Consider the following 23,610-nt stretch of genomic DNA (forward strand, 5'->3'; position numbering starts at 1 on the left):
GCAAGTCCACCGAGCCGAGAAAACGGTGGAGCCCGGGAATGGGAGGAGCCACGGGGCCGTGGGCGGGGCCCGGCGCTGCGGGCTTCGGGGACCCTGCCTCCAGCTTTGGGAGCGCCGCAGAGGAGGGCGGGGTGGGCGGGGCGAGCTTGGGAGCGGGGCCTGTGTCTGCAGTGGGCGGGGCCCGCCGCAGAGGGGCAGTGCAGGCTGAGAGTCCTCTGCGCGCTAATAACCGCGGAGCCTCCACAGCGTCTCTGACAGCCCCGGCGCCGGTATCAGCGATCCTCGATACCTCGCACAAGCCGCCGCGGCCTCCACCACGACCCAAGTCCAGTCCCTCGCCTCGGCGCCCACATCCGGGGGCGGTCCGGCTCGCTGTCTCTGCGGAGGCCGCATCTGGTGTGCATCTGGAACCGACCGGCAGGTCGCGCTGGATCCTGCGCCCTCCCTGGCCCGGCCGCGCCGGGAGCCCTGCCCGGAGCTGGAGCCGCACTTGGAGCCGCGGGCCCGGGTCCCTGAGCCGCGTAGCCGGCGCATGGTGAACTCGCTGATATTCGGGGAGATGGCCTTGGCCTCCGTCTGCCCGCCGAGCGGCTCCGGGGGGACCTGCCCCGGCGCGGGTGGCGGCGGCGGGGCCGGGCCAGGGCCATCGCCGGTGACGGCGGCGCTGCGGGACGACCTGGGCTCCAACATCCACCTACTGAAGGGGCTCAACGTGCGCTTCCGCTGCTTCCTGGCCAAAGTGCACGAGCTGGAGCGGCGCAACCGGCTGCTGGAGAAGCAGCTGGAGCAGCAGCAGAGCGAGCGCGAGCGGAGGCTGCGCTACAAGACCTTCTCCCGCGAGCAGGCCGTGCAGACCGGGCCCGAGCTGCTGCAGCCACCCGCGCCCGGCGGCGGGCACGGCAGCGGCGCGGCGGCCGGAGCCAACGCCAACGCCGCGGCTCTGGGCGGCCTGCCCCCCGGCGGCGGCTCGCAGCCGCAGCACTACGGCCGCCTGCCCGGGACCATCTGGAGCTACACGCAGGTGCGGCGCACGGGCGGCGGCGGCGTGGAGACCGTGCAGGGCCCCGGCGTGTCGTGGGTGCACCCCGACGGCGTGGGCGTGCAGATCGACACCATCACGCCCGAGATCCGCGCGCTCTACAACGTGCTGGCCAAGGTGAAGCGCGAGCGCGACGAGTACAAGCGGAGGTGAGTGGGGCCCCGCTCCTGCCCCCGCACTCCCGGCCGGGGGGGGGGTCTTCCCTGTCTCCGCGGCCAAGGAATGTGTGCGTTCGGGAGGGGCCGGGTGCGGCAGCTGGTCCTGGCAGGTGGGCTGGAAGCTGTATTTGCAGAACGCCCTACACACGCTTGGAAAAACTCAGTTATCTAGTTCCAAGAATGGGAGCGGGCGCTAACTATGGTGGGGGACACCTCCGCTCCGTCACTGGACCAGGCACATTGTTTTCTAGGTGACATAGTGACCATTGGTGTTTTCCGTGATCTCATCTAATCCTCATGGCAACGCAAAGTGTGGGGCATTCTTATCCTCATTTTGTAGATGAGAGAACCGAGGCACAGAGATGCAAGTGACTTGCCTAAGATGGCTTGGCTAATAGGTGGTGAAGCCAGGATGTGAAATACTACCTGGCTAGTCTGTCTTCCAGCTTAGGTATTTTCCCAAGGATGTAGAAGGTGGGCTCTCCTCTGTCAATGGATGAAAAGAAATAACTCTTAAGTAATCCACTGGCTTCTTGTTCCTTGAATTAAAAAGTCATGTGTTTAAGAATGGTTGGATCTGTCCACCGAGGCCAGGGTCTGCTGTCTTGCTCCAGCTCTGTAAGGTCCAGCTGGCTGGGCTGGATAACCAGACCTACATCAGACTGGCCACGAGCTTTTAGAAACAGCTACCTTCACCTCTCTTCTCCCCACCCCTAATTCTCATGGTTTTTTGGACCCCAACAAACTCAGCCCTAAAGGCCCACAGAAGGAGATAACCTTAGGCTGGAAGACTGGGCACCGAATGGACCCAGACCACTGTCTCTGCTGGAGTATGGCACAGACTGCCTGCTGAACTGGCTAGCACCTTCCTGCCCAGCCCAGATTCCCTAGCTGGGAAACTGACATTGCTTCCTGCCTGCAACCTGGCTGACAGTATTGTCAAATCGGCCTTCTGATAAGAGTAGAGGGGTCTGTCTGTAGCATCTCAGGCATGGATAGGGGCAGGGCCCTCTGCTGTCCCAGGCATGGGCAACTCTGCATTGGGAGCTGTGGCTCTGAACTTCAGGGCTTGGAGGATGCACTGAGAAGCATCTTTCCTCCATTCCTCGAGTCCTAGTGCTCACATGAGCACAGAGAGCTGGGCATGGGTCTCCTTCCTTTTCCTCTACTGGCAGGCTGGCCACTGGGCGGGATTCACGTGCCAGCTCCATTACCTGCCTGTGAGAACCACTGGCTGAACCACGTGGTCACGGAACCACTCGGAAGCCTGTTTACTTATCAGAGAAATGGGAATAATAAAATCCATCCACAGTTGCCCAAGGGGTGAGTAGGCTGGTGATGCTTTTTGGAAGGTATACAGTAATCAACTTGACATTATTAAAGATGATCAGCTCTGTCAAGCTGTCAGGGAGCAGTTGCCTGGAGTCTCAGGTCTCTCATGCAGGGCTTGGCTTCCTGGGGGTAGGTCTTGGACCCTGCGGGGAGCAAGCTACTCTTCTGGGCTGGTTGTTTCTCCTGAGGACTTGAGAATGGCCTGGTGCCTCGCCATGCGGCGGCCACCTCTCTGCCCCTAGTGGGCAGCTTCCTTGGGGTGGGGCAGAGAAACAGGCACTTGCTCTCGATGGTGAAACTTGGAGGGATGGGCCCTTCTGTCTGCCACTGTTGATTGTGTCGTCATGCCCCAGGCTTGCGCTGTGTTTGTTTTATTGTGTGTGTGCTTTTGGGACCTGGCTACTAAGGAGATGAAAAAACCGTGCCCAATCTTAGAGGGAGATGGGTCGGCATTGAGCAATGCCCTGTTCAAGTTGCACCCAGGGTGTGGGGTGTGATGTCAGCTTCTGGCACTGGCCTGGAGTGACATGGGTGCTGCTGAGACAGGTGGAGTGTGGGTGTCTCTCTTCTCGCCCTTCTGGGGTGAGTGTGTACCTTCTCTTTCCCCATTTTTTTTCTTTTTTTTGTGAACTGGGGAGGCGCATCTTTTCTGAAGTTGATTCAGGGCTCAAGTTGGATTTTTTCAAAGCAAGTTTACTCCCGTCTTTGAGCCTCAGTTTCCCTATCTGTAAAAGCGAGAGGAGGGTGGTCTAGAACTGTCCCTGAAGCCCCCGGCTGCCTCAGAGATACCTTAGGCAGTTCCTTGAATATTAAATAAAAGTTAATGTTTTAAAAATGTTAAAATGGTCATAAAGGTGTGCTCAGTCACTTTTAAGTTCTTACTGTTAACTCATGGAAGTCTACTTAACATTGATTTGTTAGTACTTGGCCTCAAGTTAGAGCCTTCCCCTGCCTTCTCTTTGTCAGAAGAGTACTCTGAGATTACAAAGCAAACTGCTTAAAGCTGGTCCCGTTTGTAGCTACTAATCTGCGTGAGTCAGGATTTTCTTAATACTCTGTAGCCAAAACCAGAGATAGAATTAAAGCGAAGGTGGACCTGTCATCCATAATCCCAGTTCTAAATGTTAATGGATCAAAATAGCCTTATCAACCTCATGGATTGAATTTAGAATAGGTAACTGCTATATCACTGAGCCTACAATATAAATGTATACAAGTAACATTCTGTTTTTACTTGTTTCTGTATTTGGGTTTATCATAAGAATTTTCTTTTGGGAAGAGGGCAGGCATACGATCAGCTTTTTGAAAAGCTTAAGAACCACTGGGTTAGATGATCTCAAAGGGTCTTCCCAGCCTTGACAATATGTAAATCTGAGTTTGAACTCCCTGCACACTTCTGATCTCCTGTTCGTAAGAGAATGAGCCCAAGGTGTTTACCTGGGCTCTTGGCCACTGAAGGCTTCAGATCGTTCCAGGATGTCTAGCGTGGAGCCCCAAGCAGTGGCCAACAGAAGGAGCCTGTGCCAGGAAAGGAAAGGTTCCAGGGTTTCCTCTGGTCCACCTGGAGGAACTCGCAGCCTTGGAGATGTTCATTCTGCGTCTCCAAAGGGCACCCTGGGTTGTGTAGCTCAGTGTTCTCCAAGCTGGGGACTTTTGGGGTTCCACCTCCATGAACTGTGGCCATATTCATGTACCACCATCCATATTATTTCTTACGTAAAATATTTTATATAGCCTTATGGGGTATAATTTACATATCATGAAATTCTCCCATTTTAGGTGTACAGTTCAATGACTTTTAGCCAGTCCACTGAGTTGTGCAACTATCAGTACAATCCAGTTCTAGAACACTTGCAACACTTCTGCCCTTTTGCAGTGAATCCCTGTTCCCACCCCAGACCAGGCACCACTGATATGCTTCCTATTTCTATAGATTTGCCTTTCCTGGGCATTTCATATAAATGGAGTCATACAGTTTGTAGTCTTTTGTGTCTGGCTTCTTTCACTTAGATGATGCTTGTACAGTCCATCCATGCTATAGCTTATATCAGCAGTACATTCCTTTATAATGCTGAATAATATTCCACTGTATGGGTAGACTACATTTTGTATATCCATTCACATACATAGTCAATAAAATGTAAATTTAACAAGTCACCTGTGTGCTACGTCACATCATCTTGTGTGCTGTCAGTGCTACAGGATCCGTGCTTTGGAAATACCAACCCAAACCAGAGCCCCTGGCCTGGGGGTGACTGGGCCCTGGCCCCGATCACTCCTGCTTTGGTTTCCTTTTGGTCCAATCAGCTCTGAGCTCTTTACCATGAGGGAAATGTGGTCACTGAAACTGTAGCCGACAAGGTTGTCAAGCATTGATTTGAAAACCAAAACAAACATCTCTACCCTGTCACCATGCAGTGCCACCAAAATACCCTGTTCTGAGTTTGCAAGCTTTCCCTGGGAGATTCCTGCTGAAACTAGATAAACTTTAGACAGGCAGAGAGTTTTCTAAATGGGCATCCTAGAGACCCAGACTCCAGGTCTGGCTCTACCATTAGGCGCTGTGTGACCTCAGGCCAATTCCTGCCCTCTCTGAGCCTTAGGTCCCCTACCTATACACAACAGGGTTCCTTTAGGTGATCCCTGCCAGCTCGCTCTACATTTCGGTCTGTGATTTGGAGGGGCCCAGTTCAGGGCTGCTCTTTCTGCCTCCTGAGATGACAGTGTGGCCTTTCTCTGTTCCGGGCCTCCCCCTCTCCTGCCTCAGGCCCCGTGTGGTTTGGAACCAGCTGGTTTTGTTGCCTCCCCTTGCAAGTTGCTGAGTGTCTGTGCCCCTGACTCCAGTCAGCCTGAAAGTTCTTGGTTTGTTTTCCCTGGAGCTTTGTTTGAGAGCCAGGATGACCACAGTGATCATTTAGCCTAGTGGTTTGCAAGTGGACTCTTTGGAGCCCTGGAGTCTAGAAGAGGGTGTCTTGGGGATGATTCTGGGGACAGTCCGGGGGGCTGACCACCTAGGATTCGGCCAACATCAAACACAGCAGCTCCACTTTCATGATTCTCAGATTAATATTCTGAGGGAGATTCAATTGGAAACCAGGGTTTTACAGTTTAGAAGAAAAGAAAGAAAGAAATCACTGATTCAGCTAAATACTTTCATTTTAGAGTTGGGGAAACTGAGGCCCAGAGGGAGCTGACCCACAAAGCCGAGCCAGGCAGAACTTCTGTCTGCCATTGAGAGCTTTCTTCCCTGCCCTGAGGTGATGGCCGCATCACTTGCCTTCCACTGGGGCTTGGCAGAATTCTCTCCACCTTTTTATGTGTCTGCCTTTAAGCATTTTTTAAAAAGCCACTTTCAGAGATAGGCGGGACTTTTGTCACAGCTATTTCTGATCATGAGCCGGAAGCGGCTGGGCCCGAATGGAGGGCTCCAAAAAGGGCTGGTGGGTGAGCCAGCTGGAGCGTCCCTTGCCTTTTCCCGTCATGTGCTGGGAGGCCCTTGAGCAGGTGGGTGCTGGCCCCTAAGTGCCCCAAAGCCACAAGACTGCCCTGGAAAGCTGGTCAGAGGGCTTCGTTCCCTGCCACTTCCATTGTTTCCGAAGCTGCTGATATGGAGTCTTTATTTCTGATTTTCCTGGGAGGCAGCCTGGGATGGTGGAAAAAGGGATTGAATCCCGGTTCTGCCACTCTCTGTGGGACTATGGGCAATTGCTTGGCCTCTCTGAGCTGCCTGAGACACTGCTTTCTGTAAAAGAGGGAGAATAACTCCCCTAGGGATCTGAAAGGAGTAAATAAGCTCATGTGTTAAGGCACATGAAGCTCCCGGGACGTCCCCCATCCCAGAGCCCTCCCCCCGCCCCTGCAATATCTGTTCCCTTCATTTACAAGGATCTCTCAGCACAGCGCTGGACTGACATATCCATTTCAGGACCCATCGTCGCTCTCTGTCCTGTGGAAGGCGCCAGAGATGGTGCTGGGGGCGGAGGGAGAAAGGGCTACTTCTTTGTCCAGCATCTAAGGAGGCTGTTCTTCCTAGTCTTAGTGGTTGATTTGTGCCTCCGGGAATCTCTGGCCACCCTCTGCCCTTTCTCCCAACCTCCTTTAAAAGAAGCACGCCCCCGCCCCCCGCCCCCAACCCCAACCCCGCCTTCATTTAGCTCCTCGGTATTCCAAGTCTCTTGGGTTAGGCTGGCAGACTCTTTGGGAACAAATTTGGGAGGGCTTTTCAGAGCCTCATGCTAGAAGAAGGGGAATGAGGTCCCAGAAAAGAAAAGGAAACAGGAAGCAGGAAGCAGGGATACAGCTGACGCTGAAGATTCCTTCTCCCAGGAATTTGAGGCGGGGCTTTTGCCTTGGCCACCGGATACAGGCCCCTGGGCCCCACCAGCTTACATACACACACACACAGACACACACGCACACACGCATGCACGCACGCACGCACAAGCGTGCTCTCAGGCTCTCTCTCCAAGCCCGTGGCTGCATCCCCACACGTGTCGGTATTTGAAAGACATAGAAGGGTAGACCCAGAACTTTCACACATCCCTTGCTGCTAAGAGATGCATGGACTTCCAAGGGAATTGATTTGAACCATGCCACGTGTCAGTGATACCGGAGGCTGCGGACTTCGCATGTGGAGTCCTGGCTTTCGATCACGTTGATGAGATTCAACCGGGTTGGTGCTCCGTTTATTTCCCAGGTCATAGATGGCAGGAGGCCCACGGCAGGGAAGGAGGCAGCCCTATTGTAACCTCAGGGTCAGGATATGTTGCTCTCCCCTGACTTTCTTGCATTGGGCATTCCTGAGCACCCACTGCCTCCCCATCACAGGACCGTACACCCTGAATTGTAATTGGCTGGGATGTATCTGCCCCCTCCACTGACTGTAAGCTCTGTGGGGGCCGGCTCCGGGTCTGTCTTCTTCGCCTTGTACACAGAGAACCCATCCAGGGCCTGGGCAGAGTCCATGCTGAGCAAGTATTTGTGCAGTGAGGGGCGCTCTGTGCCCGGCTGCTGCGTGCTGGTAGGCCCCAGTGAGGCTGGGTTGACACGATAACTGACACGCATGGACTCTACATCCGGCGGACTCACAGCTTGTGGAGAGCAGGGTCTGGACCTGGAGTCAGGAGACACGCGCTCCAGTCCTGACACATCAGTTCAACAAGTTTGAATGAATACCTGTCTCCTGGTGCCACATGCTGGGCCGCCAGTGCAGGAGTTAAAAGCTGAACGAGCTTGGGCTATCACTTTGCCTCTCTGAGCCTCAGTTTCCTCATCTGGAAAAGGGGGATGCTGAGATCTGTGTCCCAACATTGTGAGAGCAGTAAATGGGCTCACAGAGCTACAGTACATTGTAGGTGGTGAAGTTCCAAGAGTTACACAGCCAGATTTCACAGGGCAGAAGGGGTGAGCAGTGCTGGCTTTGTGAGTTGGGCAGAAGTCAAGAACGGGGCTTGAACCTGGGGAGAGGGTAGTCCATGACCTTGCTGGCAGCATCTGGGGGTTGTGAAGCCTCTTGGCAGGACTGGTGCTTAGAAGATTCCAGGCCAGGTGGGAGGCTGGTGAATATTTCTGATGCTGCCGCCTGCCTGCCAGGGCAGTGCCCTCCCAACCCCAGTGGGCACCCATGCTTGGCTTCCTGGGCAGGATGTAGTTTCTTGCTCTAGTTCTTGGTACAAGAGTAGTTGTCACCCAATACTAAATCTGGCAAATGCCTCAGGTTCCCTTGAGGGCCTGTGGCCTGGCTGAGCCCCCTGGGGTGTAGCAGGGGGCAGTTAGAGCCCTGTGGAGTCCAGGTCGTGGTCCTGGCTTGCCTAGGGTGTTGCCCACCTGGGCGTGGGGACACTGGGAAGATGGGCTCGCCCAGTGCCCTAGGAACACTGTTGTCTCTATAACTCTATTGGAGTGATCTGCATTCTGTGCATGCCATTTAATCTCTTGCACCTTGATGTGTTGCTCTGTAAAATGGGGATAAGTTTTCTTATGCGTTCTGCTTCCCAGTGTTGTTATAAGAATCAGTTGAGGGGCTTCCCTGGTGGTGCAGTGGTTGAGAATCCGCCTGCCAGTGCAGGGGACACGGGTTCGATCCCTGGTCCGGGAAGATCCCACATGCCGCGGAGCAACTAAGCCCGTGCGCCACAACTACTGAGCCTGTGCTCTAGAGCCTGTGAGCCACAACTACTGAGCCTGCTTGCCAAAACTACTGAAGCCCTGCGAGCCTAGAGCCCGTGCTCCACAGCAAGAGAAGCCACCGTGATAACCAGCCTGTGCACCGTAACTAGGGAAAGCCCGTGCACAGCAACAAAGAAAGACCCAACACAGCCAAAAATAAATAATAAAATAAAATAATTTAAAAAATAATAAAATAAAATAAATCATAGTGAGTTCATAGCCACCATTAATTGAGTACCTACTACGTGCTAAGCTCTGTGATGAATTCTTTAAATAAGTGAGATTTAATTATTAGAGCAATTCCAAGAGGTAGGATTGATTCTGTTCATTTTACAGATGAGAGTTTCAGAAGGGTGAAGAACTCTGCCCCAGATCTCCCAGCGAGTCCAGCCTCAGTCTCCAGACCCCAAGTTCAGTGCTCTGCCTGGCAGAGACGCAGGCTGGCTTCGTCTCATGCGGCCTGGAGGCTGGTGATGCTGGCACAGGGTGGAGGAAGCAGACGAGAGGCAGGCTGAGGTGTGGGTCTCCCCGGCACCTGTCACAATATTGCCGGGGCGGGTGGCGGAACAGGAGGTGGCCACCATGCAGGGAAGACTTCCTGCTGTGACTTTAGAGTAATTATTTCTGGCAAAGCCAATGAATCACTGGCAACGCAGGCAGATGAGCCTCCTGGGCCGCCATAGAGGGCAGGCCAGCCCCCCTGATCTCTGAGGATTGAGCTCTGGGGAGGGGGAGTTCCTGGGTTGGCAAAGCTAGGCTGGGAGACCTGGTGGTGAGGGTGGGGGAAGGGATGGCGAGCTAGGAACACTAATCGTTACCTGTCAGGCACTTTCCATGTGATCTGATTTAAACCTTGTGACAACCCTGCACGATGGAAACCGAGGCTCAGAGAGGAAAATTAACTTGCCCCAAGTCACACAGCAAAGTCAGGACTGGATGTGGGTCTCAGACTCTAAGTTTCAATGCTCCTTTTCATGCCCAGCACCTGAGCACTCCCAGGTCAGTGGTCAGGGGCTCACTGCCTGATGACGAGCAGGAGAGAGCAGTGGACATTCTGGTGGCCAGAGGGAAGCTGGCCTCCACCCTGGGCTCAGGTCTGACTTTTGCTTTCGGTTGGTGCTGTGAACTTTGCCAGGGTATAGGGAACTTGTTACAGTCATTCTGTGCCTCTTGTTGGGGAAGATGAGGTTGCTGGATGTGGGTGTCTGAGAAACCAAGGTTCTGTTCTCTGGACAGTGGCTGGGCACCCACCGTGTGCCAGGCCCCATGCTGGGCACTGGGGTGAAGCAGACACAGCCCCTGCCCTCAGGAGCTCGGTGTCTGGGGACACAGACAAATGGGACAATGTCACGTGACAAGTACCTGCCCAAATAGTGCCTGTGCATACTAGAGGCACAATAAATAGTAATTAATTTAAAAAATATTTATATACCATGTACCCTTTGCCAGGCTCCATTCAAAGCAGTTTACAAATATTTAATTTATATGACCTCATAACAACTCTATGAGTTGGATACTATCATTAGCCCATTTTAGAGATGCTGAAACTGAACCATAGAGACATTGAGGGAAGCCGGGCCAAGACAGTAAGTGGCGAGTCAAGATTCAAACCCAGGAAGTCAGGCTCCAGATCCAACCTTTTATCCTGTGTGGTACCCGGGAAGGGGCATGTGCATTGCAAGCAGCTTTCCTGCTCTGAGCCTCAGTTTTCCCTTCTGTGTAATGGGGGTAATAAATCTGGCTTCATGAGGCCGTTTGGAAGATTAAACGAAGTGATGCCTGTGGAAGCATCTTATAAACTGTTGAGTGCTGTGCCCATGGTGACTAAGTGATCGGAAGCCCTGGGCCACACCCACACTGCTGTTTCTTCTCCAACTTCTCATGCAACCTGGGGCTACTTGAAGTTCCATGAAAGGTCTTGTCCTCCCCTTGCCTTTATATCACATCTCCCCTAGATCCCAAGTCAAAGGACAAAAACCTTTGGAACTAAACAGCTCGGAGCAGAGCGTTTGTGTGGAACTTGGAAGCTGGGAAGAGAGGAGTCCAAGAGTGTTTCCACTGCTTATCAGCTCCGTGACCTTGAGAGAGTCCTTGCTTCCTTACCTGCAAAATGGGGATGGATAGGCATATTGCATGGGTGGCATGAGAAAGGGACTGAGGTGACGGCCCTCAGACACTGGCAGCTGCTGTGATGATTTTTTAAATTAATTTTTATTGGAGTATAGTTGCTTTACAATGTTGTGTTAGTTGCTACTGTACAGCAAAGTGAATCAGCTATATGTATACATATATCCCCTCTTTTTTGGATTTCCTTCCCATTTAGGTCACCACAGAGCCTTGAGTAGAGTTCCCTGAGCTATACAGTAGGTTCTCATTAGTTATCTATTTTATACATAGTAGTGTATATATGTGCCATGGTGATTCTTCAGTGAGACTGGGGGTCCTGGGGAGAGAAGCAAGGGGGCACTCCGGTGGCACTGGGGCCCCGGCCTGGGCTGTGCTGGGTCGGGGCTGTCTCCAGGGCGGCTCTGAGATGCTTGCTCAGCGCTCTCTGGCCTGCGTGCTCTGACTGCAGGATGTACAGGTGCACACAGCCCCTGCTCATCTGCTGCGCGACGGAGAGACACCCCCACAGTGGAGACACTGCCTTCCGCCCTCTTAATTGGCATTTTTATTACTTCGGTTATTGAAGGAGTTTCTTGGCTCGCTGCCACCTGTTTGCCGTCTAGGGGGAGGGGAAGAGCTGGGTCTAAGTGGACCTTGTGAAATTCCCCAGCAGACAGGCCTCTCTCTGGGCAGAGTCGGTATATCTTCCCGGGGCCCACTGGCACCCCCGTTTTGTCCCCGCCTGCTGTGGTTAATGGGCAGAAGGCCATCTGGGGGCGGGGTGTGGGTGGAGACTGAGACTGGAATAGATGTGGGGAAAGCTTGTTGCAAAGTCAGAACACTGGACCAGAGAGAGAGCCTTGGAGCACTAGGCGGGACACTGGTGGGACCCTGTAGTGCCTGAAATCCAGGGATTCTGGAAGACAGCTGAGCCAGCTTAGGGCCAGTCAAGGAAGGCTTCCTGGAGGAGACATCAGCTGAGTTGTGTTTTGAAGGTCCAGTAAGAGTGGAAGAGAAGGGGGAAGGGTGCTGCTGGTAGAGAGAACAGCTTGTGCAAAGACCTGTAGCTGAGATTGCCATGCTGGTGCACAACCCAGGCCCGGGCTGGAGTCAGGACACAGCCAGAACCTGGCCTGCCTGCTCTTTCTTCTCCGCCTTTCTGGCCTGCCTCCCTCCTCATGGCCTCCTTGGCTCTCTTTGCTCTGTTTTGCTGTCTCTCCTCCTCTCTCCTTTCCCTCTTTCCCTTCTTTCTTGTTTTGGTCTCTGTTCCCTATGGCTGGAGGCAGGGGAGGGCTGTGAGGGGGTCTCTGTCCCCCACCCCCGCCCAATGCCAGGCCTTGGTGGGGGGCTCTTTGTTTGCTGCTGGGGCGTTGTGAGCCCGTGCGTGAGCCCGTGGGTGTGCGCGTGTGTCTGTGAGTATGGGGCTGAGAGCCTCTTTCTACCCGCTGTGGACTTGGAGGCCCCGGGGTCAGGACCCCACCTCTGTCCAAGGCAGACCCCTTGTACTATGGGCCTGGGGTCTTGACATCAGTTTGGGTGACGGGGGGGTTGCCTGGTGAGAGGGATAGCTGCCAGGTTAGAGGTCAATGCCGTCATGGGGGCCTCAGCCTCCCCCGCCCCTATCAAGGTCTCGGCCTGTGATTAGACACCGGTCGGTCGGGGAGTGAGCTGGGGAGGCTAAGCTGCTCACCTTACCTCTCCCGCCTGACTGCCCCACCTGCCCCTTCTCCCTCACACCTGTGCCTTCCTCATACCCCCTGGTGGGCCCAGAGGGTTTGAGGCTCTCTCTGAGGTCATTTAATCTATCCCCCTGCTTCTAGGAGATGCCGTTCCCCTGTCATCCCAGATGACTAAATGTGCCTGGTGTCTTTTGAAGAAGACCTTCTGAGAGTCCGTCCCTCAGTGTTTTATCTTTTTCTCTCTACCCCCACCCACATACCCATGACCCTTTTACAGATGAGAAAACTGAGGCCCAGAGAAGGAGAGCAGCTCCCTTGAGGTCACACAGCACAGTAGGGGCTAGAACCCAGGTCCCCTAAACAGAGTTCCTTTGAAACCCTTGGGCTAAGGGATCCTTCTGGAGGCTGCTGGTCCTTTAAGGAGGGCTTTGGAAAACTTGCAGAGGCCAGAGAACGTAGAGTGAAGAGGCCTCGGAGCCTGTCAAAGTGGAGCCCACACAGACTGAGCCGTGACCCTTGGCCAGACATCCGGGTCCTCAGTGCTGCAGATGAGGCTCTCTTGGCCTACGAGAGACACCTGAGGTCACCTTGGGTTTGTCTCCTCGTAACCAGAGGCAATTTCCTGAGATCGGCCTGGCGTTGGCGTCTTGACTGAGTGGCCGACTGACCTACTGTCCCTGTCTGCCAGCCGTGTGCTCAGCTGTGCATTTCTCTGTGCCTTGGTTTCCTCTTGTATAAAATGGGATGACGAGACCCACAGGGTTGTTGATGAGCCTGGCCCACTGAGGGCCATTCCCATCCCCTTTTCTCTGGGGTGAGCCCTGGAGTTGGAGGTCTGAGAACTTTGCCCACGGTGAGGAGTTGGGTGAACCACAAAGGCTGATCCCCCAGTCTTTACAAAGACCATGTTTCTTGAGTCCCCAGCCTGGGGCTGGGCCCTAACAAATAGTATGTTTGGATCTGTACACAGTTTTCTATGGAAAGTCTTGATATTACATTGCAACTGGTTTGACACTTGCCTTTAAAGAAAGTGTTGATGTTTAAAACATCAGGACTTATTCAAGTTGGGAAAACTGGGGTCAGAGCTCACCAGGCTACTGACAGAGCCACGATTAACCTGATGCTGAGTTCAGGGAAGCCCCAACGTGTAGGTTGTTCCTTTCTGGGCCTTAAGGCGTAGTACATCCATGGGGAATTAAAAAGAAATTATTTGTTCACTCTTCCTCGGTTGCATTGTCAGCCTGCGATCGGGGCCTTCACTCGGGTGGGAGCTCTGATCCTGGAGTGAGATCGCCTGGGTTCCCATCACCACCTCGGGGATGGGTGTAAAATGGGGATGACGACAGCCTTAGCTCACGGGTAGTAAAGAGGGTTCAGTGCGATGGTGCACGCCGAGGGCTGAGTGGGGTGCCGGCCCCTGAGTTGTTATTGCTCTGTCCCTTCCGTCCCAGCCTGGCCCTCACCAGCCCCCAAGCCCCCACACAGTGAGAACTGCCTCTTCCCTCCCCATTCCAGCTGCAGAGCGGCCTTTGTGTTCAGAGCACTTCCTTTCCCCAGCAGAGCTGCCTGCTTGGCTGGCAAGGAGGAGGTCGCATCCCCTGTCCTCCCCAGCAGACTGTCAGAACAGGATCACTGGTAGGGCAAGACCTAGCATTCGAGGCTGTGGCCGGCACTCTGTGTCACCTGCAGCCTGTGGCTTCCAGTGGCCTTGCTGGAGAGCGGTCTTGAATGGGGAGTCTGTCTGTGTCCCTGCCTCCCTGGGGAGGGACCCCCTAAGTCCCAGCATCCTTGTGCGGATACGGAGGCAGCCTTGGGACCCATCCCTGGCCTGAGGTCTCACTGTGAGGCCGGGGCAGAGCTGGGATTTGAACCTGAATCTGGTGGACTCTTCCAGAATAATTCTGGCCACACTCCCAGGCTCAGTCTTTCAGGTTGAGGAATGGGCTGCATGTTCCTGGCCCTGGCCCTTGGGCTGAGATACAGGAGTTCAAGTCCTATCTTACACCTCAGGGATCACCGGGGCAGCTCTTCTTCCTGAAGGCCATGGGAATATGGCTCCCGGGTTCTTGTCCAGCCCACTGACTATCGCTGCGAGTCCTTGTGGGTGAAGCACCCGCTCCCAGACCTTGGCAGAGAGGTGACGGACGTTGAAGGCTGTCCTGGCATTGTTTTTCCAGAGTTGATGTCAAGGCAGCTGGTTTAGGGTTTCGCCTCTGAGACAAAGGCTGCTTTGTAGCTTCTGCTGGGTTTAAGTCCAGGCATATCACCCTCCTGAGGTGGGAAGTGAGGTGGAAGGGATTGTAGAGAAACTCTGGGAGGCTTCACTCACCCTCACCTCCTCCAGGAAGGAAGCCAGGATCTCATAACCCCATTATACTCCTCTCACCGTTCCCCGAGCACATCCCATGTGCCTGTTCAAAACTTCACGGATGTTTTGAACTGCACAAGACTCTTGAACCTCGTAAGACTCTTGAAGGGTAGCTGTGGTTAATGCGCACTGTACAGATGAGGACACAGTCTCGGCAGGTGAAATGACTTGTTACTTGTCATGGCCAGAAAGTGGCAGAGCTGGCATGTGAACTTGGGTCTTAAAAGATCGTCACTGGGGTTCCATTACTGTCCAGTCTCATTTCAAACCCAGCTTTGGGAGGGTGCTTCAGGAGGTTGAGGCGCCCCAGGGGAAGGCTGGAGCAGATAGCTGATGGGATCCATAGCTTCTCTTCTCAGGATGTTGGGTCACGGTGCTTGGAGCATGTGTTGCATATTTAAGAATGTGTGTGTGGGTGTGAGCACAAGTTAGAGAAGGGGGCTGGATGCTGGAAGGTCTATAGTCATGGAAAGGTGATTCCAGGGAGCCCTTGAGGGCAAGTGTAAGGAATCATCCCAGGGGACACCTAGGACCTTCTGCTCTTCTTTTTCAGGAATTACTCTGCTTGATCATTCATTCATCCATCCATCCATCTATTCATTCATCCACCTATTCACCCATCCATCCACCCATCCATCCATCATTTTTAGGCTGCTTGTGCTTGGCCCTATGCTTGGGCCCTGGGGATGATGCTGCATGGACTGGAAAGGCAGACTTCTATCCCTAGGGAGCTTGCCAAATGACTGTGAAATCAGACTTGCAAGAGTCCTTAGAGATGTTTGATTTCTCCCCCAGCACACACTTTCCAGAGGAGTAGTGACTTGCTAAAGGTTACACAGCAAGTTGGTGGAAAACCTAGGACTCACAGCCAGGTCTGTGGATCCCAGCCCCATGTTCTTGCATCTCTGCTGTGCTGACAGACGGCTCCATTCCTGGCTGGCAGCCCTCTCACCTGGCCCTTCCTTCCTTGGCTGTTTTGATGTGTTCTTGGGCTTTTCTGGAGTCCTCTGCAGCCTCTCTCCTGAGAGACATCCAGAGATCCTGGTTGGACCAGCGTACAGGCCCCAGGCTGGAGCTGGGCCTGGCTGTGCTGTACCCTGAGATGACACCGTTGTCCACTTGCAATGTCAGGTTGGCTGGGCACCCGAGTGCAGAGACTCTGAGGCCCTGCTTTGCTTGTGGACTCCAGCTTGCTGTCCCCAGAGGGTCTCCAGAGGTCATCTGTTCCTCCCTCACCTTGAGGGTAGGACCTCTGCAAAACCCACTTAAAGGTTTTACTGCCTGGGAAGGACATTCCAGGGCCTTCTAGCATCCTTGTAGGCTTTTCCATTGGGAAATGCTTCCTGGTCTCTAGCCATAATCCCATACGCTGCATTTCCCCTTGCTTAGCCTTCCATTGAGTAGGGGAATGGGTGGGCACTGCCTGGTGAAGACCCTTCCTGAGTTCTCCAGGCAGCATCAGTCCCCCACCGAATCTCAGAAGCTTACCTTCTTCCTGCCTGAAGTTCCTCTTGACTCATGCATGCTCTCGTTGGGACATGCTTTTTGTGTAGAAAGGATCTGGCTGGTCCCTCTAGGATTCCACAAGTTCCTGGGGGAGCCGGGGGCGGGGCACAGGGAGGAGGTACATTTCTTCTCCTGGAGTCATGGAGCCCTCTGAGCCGGAAGTGGCCCTGGGGCCCAGGGATCACCCTGGCCCCACCTTTCCTGATGGGGAAACTGAGGCCCAGAGAGGTTGAGCTAGCATGTCTGCAGCCATTCAGACAGCCTTCACAGGGCAGTGCTGTTTCTGGGGTTTGGGTCGGGGAGTGGGTTTTCCAGCCTGCTAAAGGTAGCTGGTGGCCCTCAGACCTGGCAGTCACTGCCCCAGATGGGTGTCCTGGAAGCGAGGCAGCTGGCTTCATTGTCCTCCACAGCCAGGAGCCAGTACCCACCCCGCTCACTCTCTGGGTTGGCAGATTCCTGGCGGGCCAGGCCACCCCTCAGAGCCGGGCAGTGGCACCTCCTCCACTCCCACATGCTCCGTGGTTCCCTCTCACCCCGCTGCCTCGCTGACTCCCTTTTGGCCCCTGGGAGGCCTCTCACCTCTAAGGGTGGAGGGCAGGAGGCCTGAGTGTTACGACGGTAATTAAGTTGCCCGGGGGATGCTAGCTCCCGTGCTAGGGCAGGAATGGGTTGAGCAGCTCTGTGTGCTGGGGCAGGAGTCCCAGCTGGTGTCCTGGCCCCTCAGGCCAACCAGGCCATCTGGCTTGGCAGACGTCACACCAAGTTTCATCTCTCCCAAGGCAAAGTCACCAGGAGGAAGCCGCCTGCTCTCTTTGTGGGCCTGCTGGGGTGGGCGTGGACCAGCCGTCTGTCCCTAGGAGGCCAGGCAGGTTGGGAAAGGGCCCACCACTGGCAGGCTGCCCAGGGGGGTGGCTGGTGGAGGGAGAGCCTGAGCTCCCAGGGATGGTCAGAGCTTCCTTGTGCAGATGGGTCCCGGGACGGGCTGGAACACAGGCAGAGCGGGACTTGCACCCAGGCCCTGCTAGCTGCTCCTCCCCGGGGCTTCAGCCCCCAAGCTCATCCATTCATCCGGTGCATAAATACCAGTTGAGGGCCTGCATGTGCTGGGTACTTGGTATCCAAGTCTACCAGACAGCGCCCCAGTCCCAGTGTGGGGGAGAGGGGCGCAGAGAATGAAGCCTCTGAGGGGCAAAATGGCACATCTCAGCCAAGCCCAGGACCCTGGACCCTGGACCAACCCCCTAGCCCCAGCAGCTGGAAGTGGGATCTGCTCACTAAGGTGAGCAAAGTAACATGAGATGCTTGGTACTCATGATCTTGTATAATCTTCACAACCCAGTGAGGTAGGTACTGTTATCCCATTTTACAGATGAGGAAACTGAGACTCAGAGAGGTAAAGTCGCTTTTACCAGGTCACCAGCTGGGGCATGGCCATGGCTGAGTCTCTCTCTCTGACTTACAAATCTTTTGAGATAAAGAGGCAGCAGTGGGGCCGTGTGAGTGGCCTCACCCCTTCCCCCAGGCTTCTCCTTCTCATCCCTCTGTCTTGGACCATCTCCTTTTTGGCTTCTTGCTGAGTCCAGGCCAGGGGTTGTGTGGCTGGAGGACCGAGTCTCAGGGGGAGAGAGGCCCCGATTGGGTTTGAGTTGAGAAGGGAATCTGTGCCGGTCCCTTGGCGGGGCTGGGATTGGTGGTCATCTGCCTCCTCGCCCTGGGCTGGGCACCTGGCAGGATCCAGGCAGCTTGGGGATCTTTAGTGTCTGCAGGAAGCCCTGCCCATCTGAGGGTCCTCGGGGCTGGGCCAGGCCTAGGAGAACCTCACTTCAGCAACCCCTCTGTTGGGGCCTAGTGGGGCCCAGGGTAGGGGCTCTGTGCTTCGCTCTTACAGTTTGGAGGTGATGCCACTTGGGGTCTATTCTGACCCCCAGGAGACTGAGGTACATGCTCCCTGACCTTCTCCATCATGGCGCCACCTGGCACGGAGAAAAGGAGCCTAGGCCTTGGGGTCAGAGAGACCTGTGTCCTACTGCAGCATCTGCTGTTGCATATGGAGAGCAGAGGCGGGCGAGTCTGGTGGTTATGAGTTTGGGCTCTGGAGCCAGACTGCCTGGCTTTAAGTCCTGGCTCCACCGCTTCTGAGCTCTGTGACCTTGCACACATTGCTTCACTTCCCTGGGCCTCAGTTTCCTCATCTGTAAAATGGGCATAATAATAGCACCTACCTCATAAGGCTGTTGTGAGGATTAAATGAGTTGATAGTGCCTATCACATCCTAACATTTCATATTGTTAACTATTATGATTAGGGAACCTGGACAAGTTGCCTTACCTCTGTGAGCCTCAGTTTCCCCATTGGCAGAATGGGGGTGAGGAAACTAGAGGCTCCAATAAGGTGCTCTGCCAGGGGTGTTACTGTCGCAGAAGGTTCTCTGAGAGTCTGCTATTTTTGACCTCTCTCTCCTCTAGAGGTGTACCCCAGCCCTGTGGATGGATGGGAGGAGCGCTGTGTGTGTGTGTGTGTGTGTGTGTGTGTGTGTGTGAAGTGCCCTTCCCACTGGTTCACATCACGTTGAATGTCAGGGCTGCATGGTGGCAGGAGGCTGGTATTAAGTCATGAGTCCGTCCCCTTGAGCTGTGTGTAGTCACTAATCCCGCTTGGTGTGGTGACTGCATTCTAATTACCTGTCCCGGCTGTGCCTGCAGCCTTCCCAGCCAGTTATGACACTGATGGCGCTCCACATGCAGGTGGTAGCTGCCATGACCCATCCCTTGTCGCACCAGCTGCACATGTAATTGGTTCCTGGGGTCCTTGTCACTCTTCCCTCCTTCCTTCCTGGTGATTGCTCAGGACTGTCCTCCTCCCTCCCAGCGGGATGGCAGGAAACATACAGGCTCTGGGTTGCAGTCCCTGCTCTGGCGCTGCCTGGCTGTGTGACCTTGGGCACGTCACTTCACCACTCTGAGCTTCGGGCTTCTCATTTACAAATGGCCTGGGCTTCTGAGCATCCCCTTCTGAGGTCCTGAGGGCTCATGTTCTGTGATTTTTTTTCCGCCCATTACGCCTGGAGCCTGATGTACTTGCCAATCCTCATTTAATCCAAGAGGGGGGTCATTCTCCCCCATTTCACAGGTGAGGAGACTGAGGCACAGAGAGGTGACCTGGGGAGGTTTAAACCCAGGATGAGGTGTATGCCAACCCTTGCCTGGTGGGATCTGCTTGGTTGCCGACCCCTCATTGGTCCAGGCGTGCTTAGCTCGGAGTGAGTGACATGGCTGTGATGGGGAGATGGCATTGAGCTGCAGACCCGCAGTGTCGGGCATTTACCTGCAGGACGGCAAGGTCACTTGAAATAAACAACAGAGAGATCCAAAGTGCACATTAGGCTTCCAAAATAGCCTTGGGAGTTGCTGTTTTTCCTCAAAGCTATAAACATATCCTTGGGTGGGGCTCCCCCAGCCTCCTGGGCACAGACCCCCTGGGCCTCCAGCTTCTTGGCCTGGTGTCCAGACCCCCTCCTGGCTTCTGGATATGAACAAGAGATGGAGTCCCAGAGGCTGAGAGCTGCTGACACCAGGGATGGGGGTTGGGTGGAGGGTCCCTGGGGGCTCGGCCAGGCCTGGGCAGAGAGGCTGAGTCCTGGGGACGGAGAGCTGTGAGCACTAACCTGCCCATCGGGGGCCCCATGAGAGGCAGGCGCGGGTGTCAAGGTGAGGGAAGGGGATTGTTGGAGGAGATTAGAAGAGCTGGCGGGGACTGTGGAGGTTGTCTGGGAAACTGAGGCTGACGGGGAGGGGCGGGGTGGGCAGGGAGGTCATGTCCAAGGCCACACAGTGAGTTGGTGCTACACTGACTCCAGATAGGGTCTCCTAAGGAAGGCCCTGGAGGGGATATTCCATGGGCCCTTTATCCAGCGAACGTATATTTAGTTTCTACTGTGTACCAGGATCTATACTGCACTCTGGAGTTGCAGCTGGGAGCCAGAGATGGGTCTCATCTTACAAGGGCTGAGTTAAGTAGAGGAAACGAACAGGTGAACAGATAACCTCAGTAGCAAATGACCAGTGCCTTTGGAGTACAGAAGAGGGGCGTTTGACCCTGACTGAGGAGCCAGGGAAGGCTTCCTGGAGGAGCGGGTATACAAACTGAGGCCTGAAGTTGGCATAAGCTTCAGAAAAAGCTTCAGAGAAAGAAATGACAAAGTGGCATGTAGAGGGAGCCTTCCAGGCAGAGTATACAGCACAGGCAAAGGCTTGGAGGTGCGATGCAGCTTGTCAGGCCGGGCTGGAGGTGCCCTAGGGGACGCTGTTTTATCTTGCCCCACCCTAGCACGTGGCCACTTGCTCCGGGGCTCATCACACACCAGGTGGGAATGTCTACCCTTTTGGAAGAGAGGTGATGGGGCCCATTTCTCATATAAGCCTGATCGCACAGCCCTTGCTCCTTGGAGAAGGCAGAGTGCCACCCAGTGAGGGCGAGGAAGGACAGTATTTATGGTGGGGTCTTCCTCCACCCATGGGAGAGGCAGCCTTTTGACTAATGGGGAAACTGAGGCACAAAACAATGTTGCTGCTGAGCTGGAGTCAGGACCCAGGGACCCTGCTTTTCCTTGGCTTGCTGGGCAGCTGCTGAGCCCCATGAGAGTACAGCTTTGTCACATCCAGAGCTTTTGAGGTTCACAGAAGCCTCTTCCATGTCCATACCCTTGAGACAGCAACCCACTCCATGGAGGTAACTAGACAAATATGCAGATATGTATGTACTAAGATCCTCTTACGGTGTTGATTAGATTGCCAGGACTTGGGAATGACACTGCAGGACCCATTAGGTCAGTGGTGCCACGGCCACCCGCTGTATCACCTGCTGGGAAGGGTGCTTGCTACGTGTTGTTAAGTGGGAAAAGCACACTTGAAAATCGCACATGGTCTGATCCCACTTTCACTATTAAAAGATCTCACACGAGAACAAAAAATCTCATAAGAAAGCATTGGGAAGGATGTGCAGCCTGTGTTAATGGCGATTCTCTCAGGGATGGAGGATTGGGTGGGTTTTTCAATTCTTTTTTTGTTTGTTTGGCTTACCTGATTTTTTTTGTTTTTTCTGTTTCTTGTGTAATCGTAAAATACTCAGGCAATTTAAAATAAGGGGAAAACGAATGGGTATTTTTGTCTTAATGGCTTTGTTTTTTTTGACTAGGAGGTACATTACATGATTCGAAATTTAAACGATACAGAAGAAATTTGGATGCATGCTACAACATGGATGAACCTTGGGGACATTATGCTAAGTGTGACCGATAAGCCGGTCACAAAAAGACAAGTACTGTATGATTTCACTTATATGAGGAACCCAGAGTAGCCAGATTCCTGGAGACAGAAAGTATATAGAATGGTGGTTGCCAGGGGCTGGCGGGGAGGGGGAATGGGAAGTTACTGTTTAACGGGGACAGAGTTTCAGCTTTGCAAGATGAAGAGTTCTAGAGATGGGTGGGGTTTCCATAACAGTGTAAACGTACTTAATGCCACTGAACTGTACACTTAAAAATGGTTAAAATGACAAATTTTATATTATGAGAATTTTACTACAATTTAGAAAATGGTACAGAAGGGGACAGAGTGATGAGTCTCCCTCCCACCCTGTCCCCAGCCACAAGGCTCCCCCTCTGGAGGCAACCACTGTTTTCAGTGTCATGGTGGAGACTGCTTGCTTTCCGCCCTCCTGCCCTGGGTACCTTGGGCAGGGGCAACTCGGATGAGGCCCCTTCACTGATGAGCAGAGCAAAGATGCCTTCCACTCCAAGAGCCTGGGATGAGCACCCCCTCCCATCCCCACTTCCAGGGCACGAGGCAGCGGTGCCCAGAGCTTCTAGCCCTGTTGGGTTGGGGGATTGAGGACCGGAGGCTGGGAGATGGGGCAGAGGTCCTGCCTGGGGAAAGCCCCGGCACTCGCTGTCCCTCTCGCAGTGGGAGGAGAGTGTTCTTGATTCAGTCCTGTGCTTCTAAGTGGGCACTTGGGAAATGTTTGTTGAATCTGTCGTGGGAGAAAGAAGATAGAATCTAAGCCAACAGCCAGAGGGGTTGGGCTGCAGTGGACCCTGAGTCTGCTGGGCTGGGCATCCCAGAAACACCCCACACTCACTCACTGGGGCGTCCTCGGTGCCGGCTCTTATGCCAGCGCTGGAATGTGGCGCTGGATTGGACACGAGGGGGGTGAGACATCCTCCTGAAGTGAGACAAGCCTCCAAAGACTTGTTTGACGGCCCCATGTGTCACCAGGCGTTGAGAGCAGGGAGTCTGGTTTGGTACCCGGGGATGCTGCCTGGTGCCTGGGGCCCTGACCGTCCACTCAGCAGAGCTGCCCCCCCAAGCTGAGCTGCCCATCCTCCATGGCAGGAGAGACAACATAAAGACCACGTTCCGTGGCTAACCAGTGTCCATCTATTGAGCGTTACTAGGAGCTGAGCTCTGTGCTAAGCGCATAGCGGATGCTGACTCATTTAATACACCAGCCCCACAAGGCAGGTGCTTCCACTGGCCCCCACCTTAAAGATGGGAATCAGGAGCACAGGAGGTTCAGTGCTTTGCCGCAGCCACGTAGGGGTGGGACGGGTGGCAGGGCTGTGGGCAGGTGTGTCTTGGCCAGTGGAGGTGGAACGCTAGGGCCTTTCTCCACCTGGGTTCTGGGGCCCAGGAAGTGAGTAAACAGGCAAAGCAAATGCCTGGCTAAGCGGCTCTCTTCCAAGTCAGTGACTGTGACCCAGGGGTACACATCGGTGCTGACCCTGGCAGGGTAATTTGGGGGTGTTTCCTGAGCAGCGTACTGGGAGGCATGGTAGGCAGTGGGGTTTATGGAACCGATGAGATGCTCTGACTACTGCGAGGCTGCTCAGACATGGGAGTCAGATGGACCTGGGCCTGGAGCAAGTCATTTCACCTGGGCCTCAGTTTTCTCACCCGTAAAGTGGGAAGGATAACGCCTGGTTCACAGAGCTATGGTCGGAGTAAAGTGACTAGACTAGCACAAAATAAGCATTTTACAGTGAAAGCAAGTCCTCCCTTTCTCCAGGAGAGCAGAGTCTGATGAGAGAGGCAGAGAAGTGAATATTTAACAGCACCTGCATGCCGTGAGGAAGGCATGTGCTGGGGCTGGAAATACTAGGATGGATGTAGTGACTCATCCTGGGGAAGTCCTGAAGGGCTTCCTGGAGGAGGTGATGAAGGTGTCGCAAGCCTAGAAGAGGTTGGAAATGGTGCCCCA

The 23,610-nt window shown here is 54.3% G+C and overlaps 1 protein-coding gene across 1 annotated transcript in view; it reads left to right on the forward strand.

The window, feature by feature from the left end:
- Window positions 1–386: 386 nt before the first annotated feature.
- IFFO2 (intermediate filament family orphan 2) overlaps window positions 387–23,610 on the forward strand; it is a 45,107-nt gene continuing 21,883 nt past the window's right edge. Inside the window, exon 1 of the mRNA XM_029227194.1 lies at window positions 387–1,188. Coding sequence (XP_029083027.1) covers window positions 533–1,188 — 656 coding nt within the window. The 5' untranslated portion in view covers window positions 387–532. The remainder of the gene's footprint in view (window positions 1,189–23,610) is intronic.

The sequence above is a fragment of the Monodon monoceros genome, unplaced genomic scaffold, assembly GCF_005190385.1.
Source record: "Monodon monoceros isolate NGI ecotype Baffin Bay Population unplaced genomic scaffold, NGI_Narwhal_1 Super_Scaffold_18, whole genome shotgun sequence".
NCBI lineage: Eukaryota > Metazoa > Chordata > Mammalia > Artiodactyla > Monodontidae > Monodon > Monodon monoceros.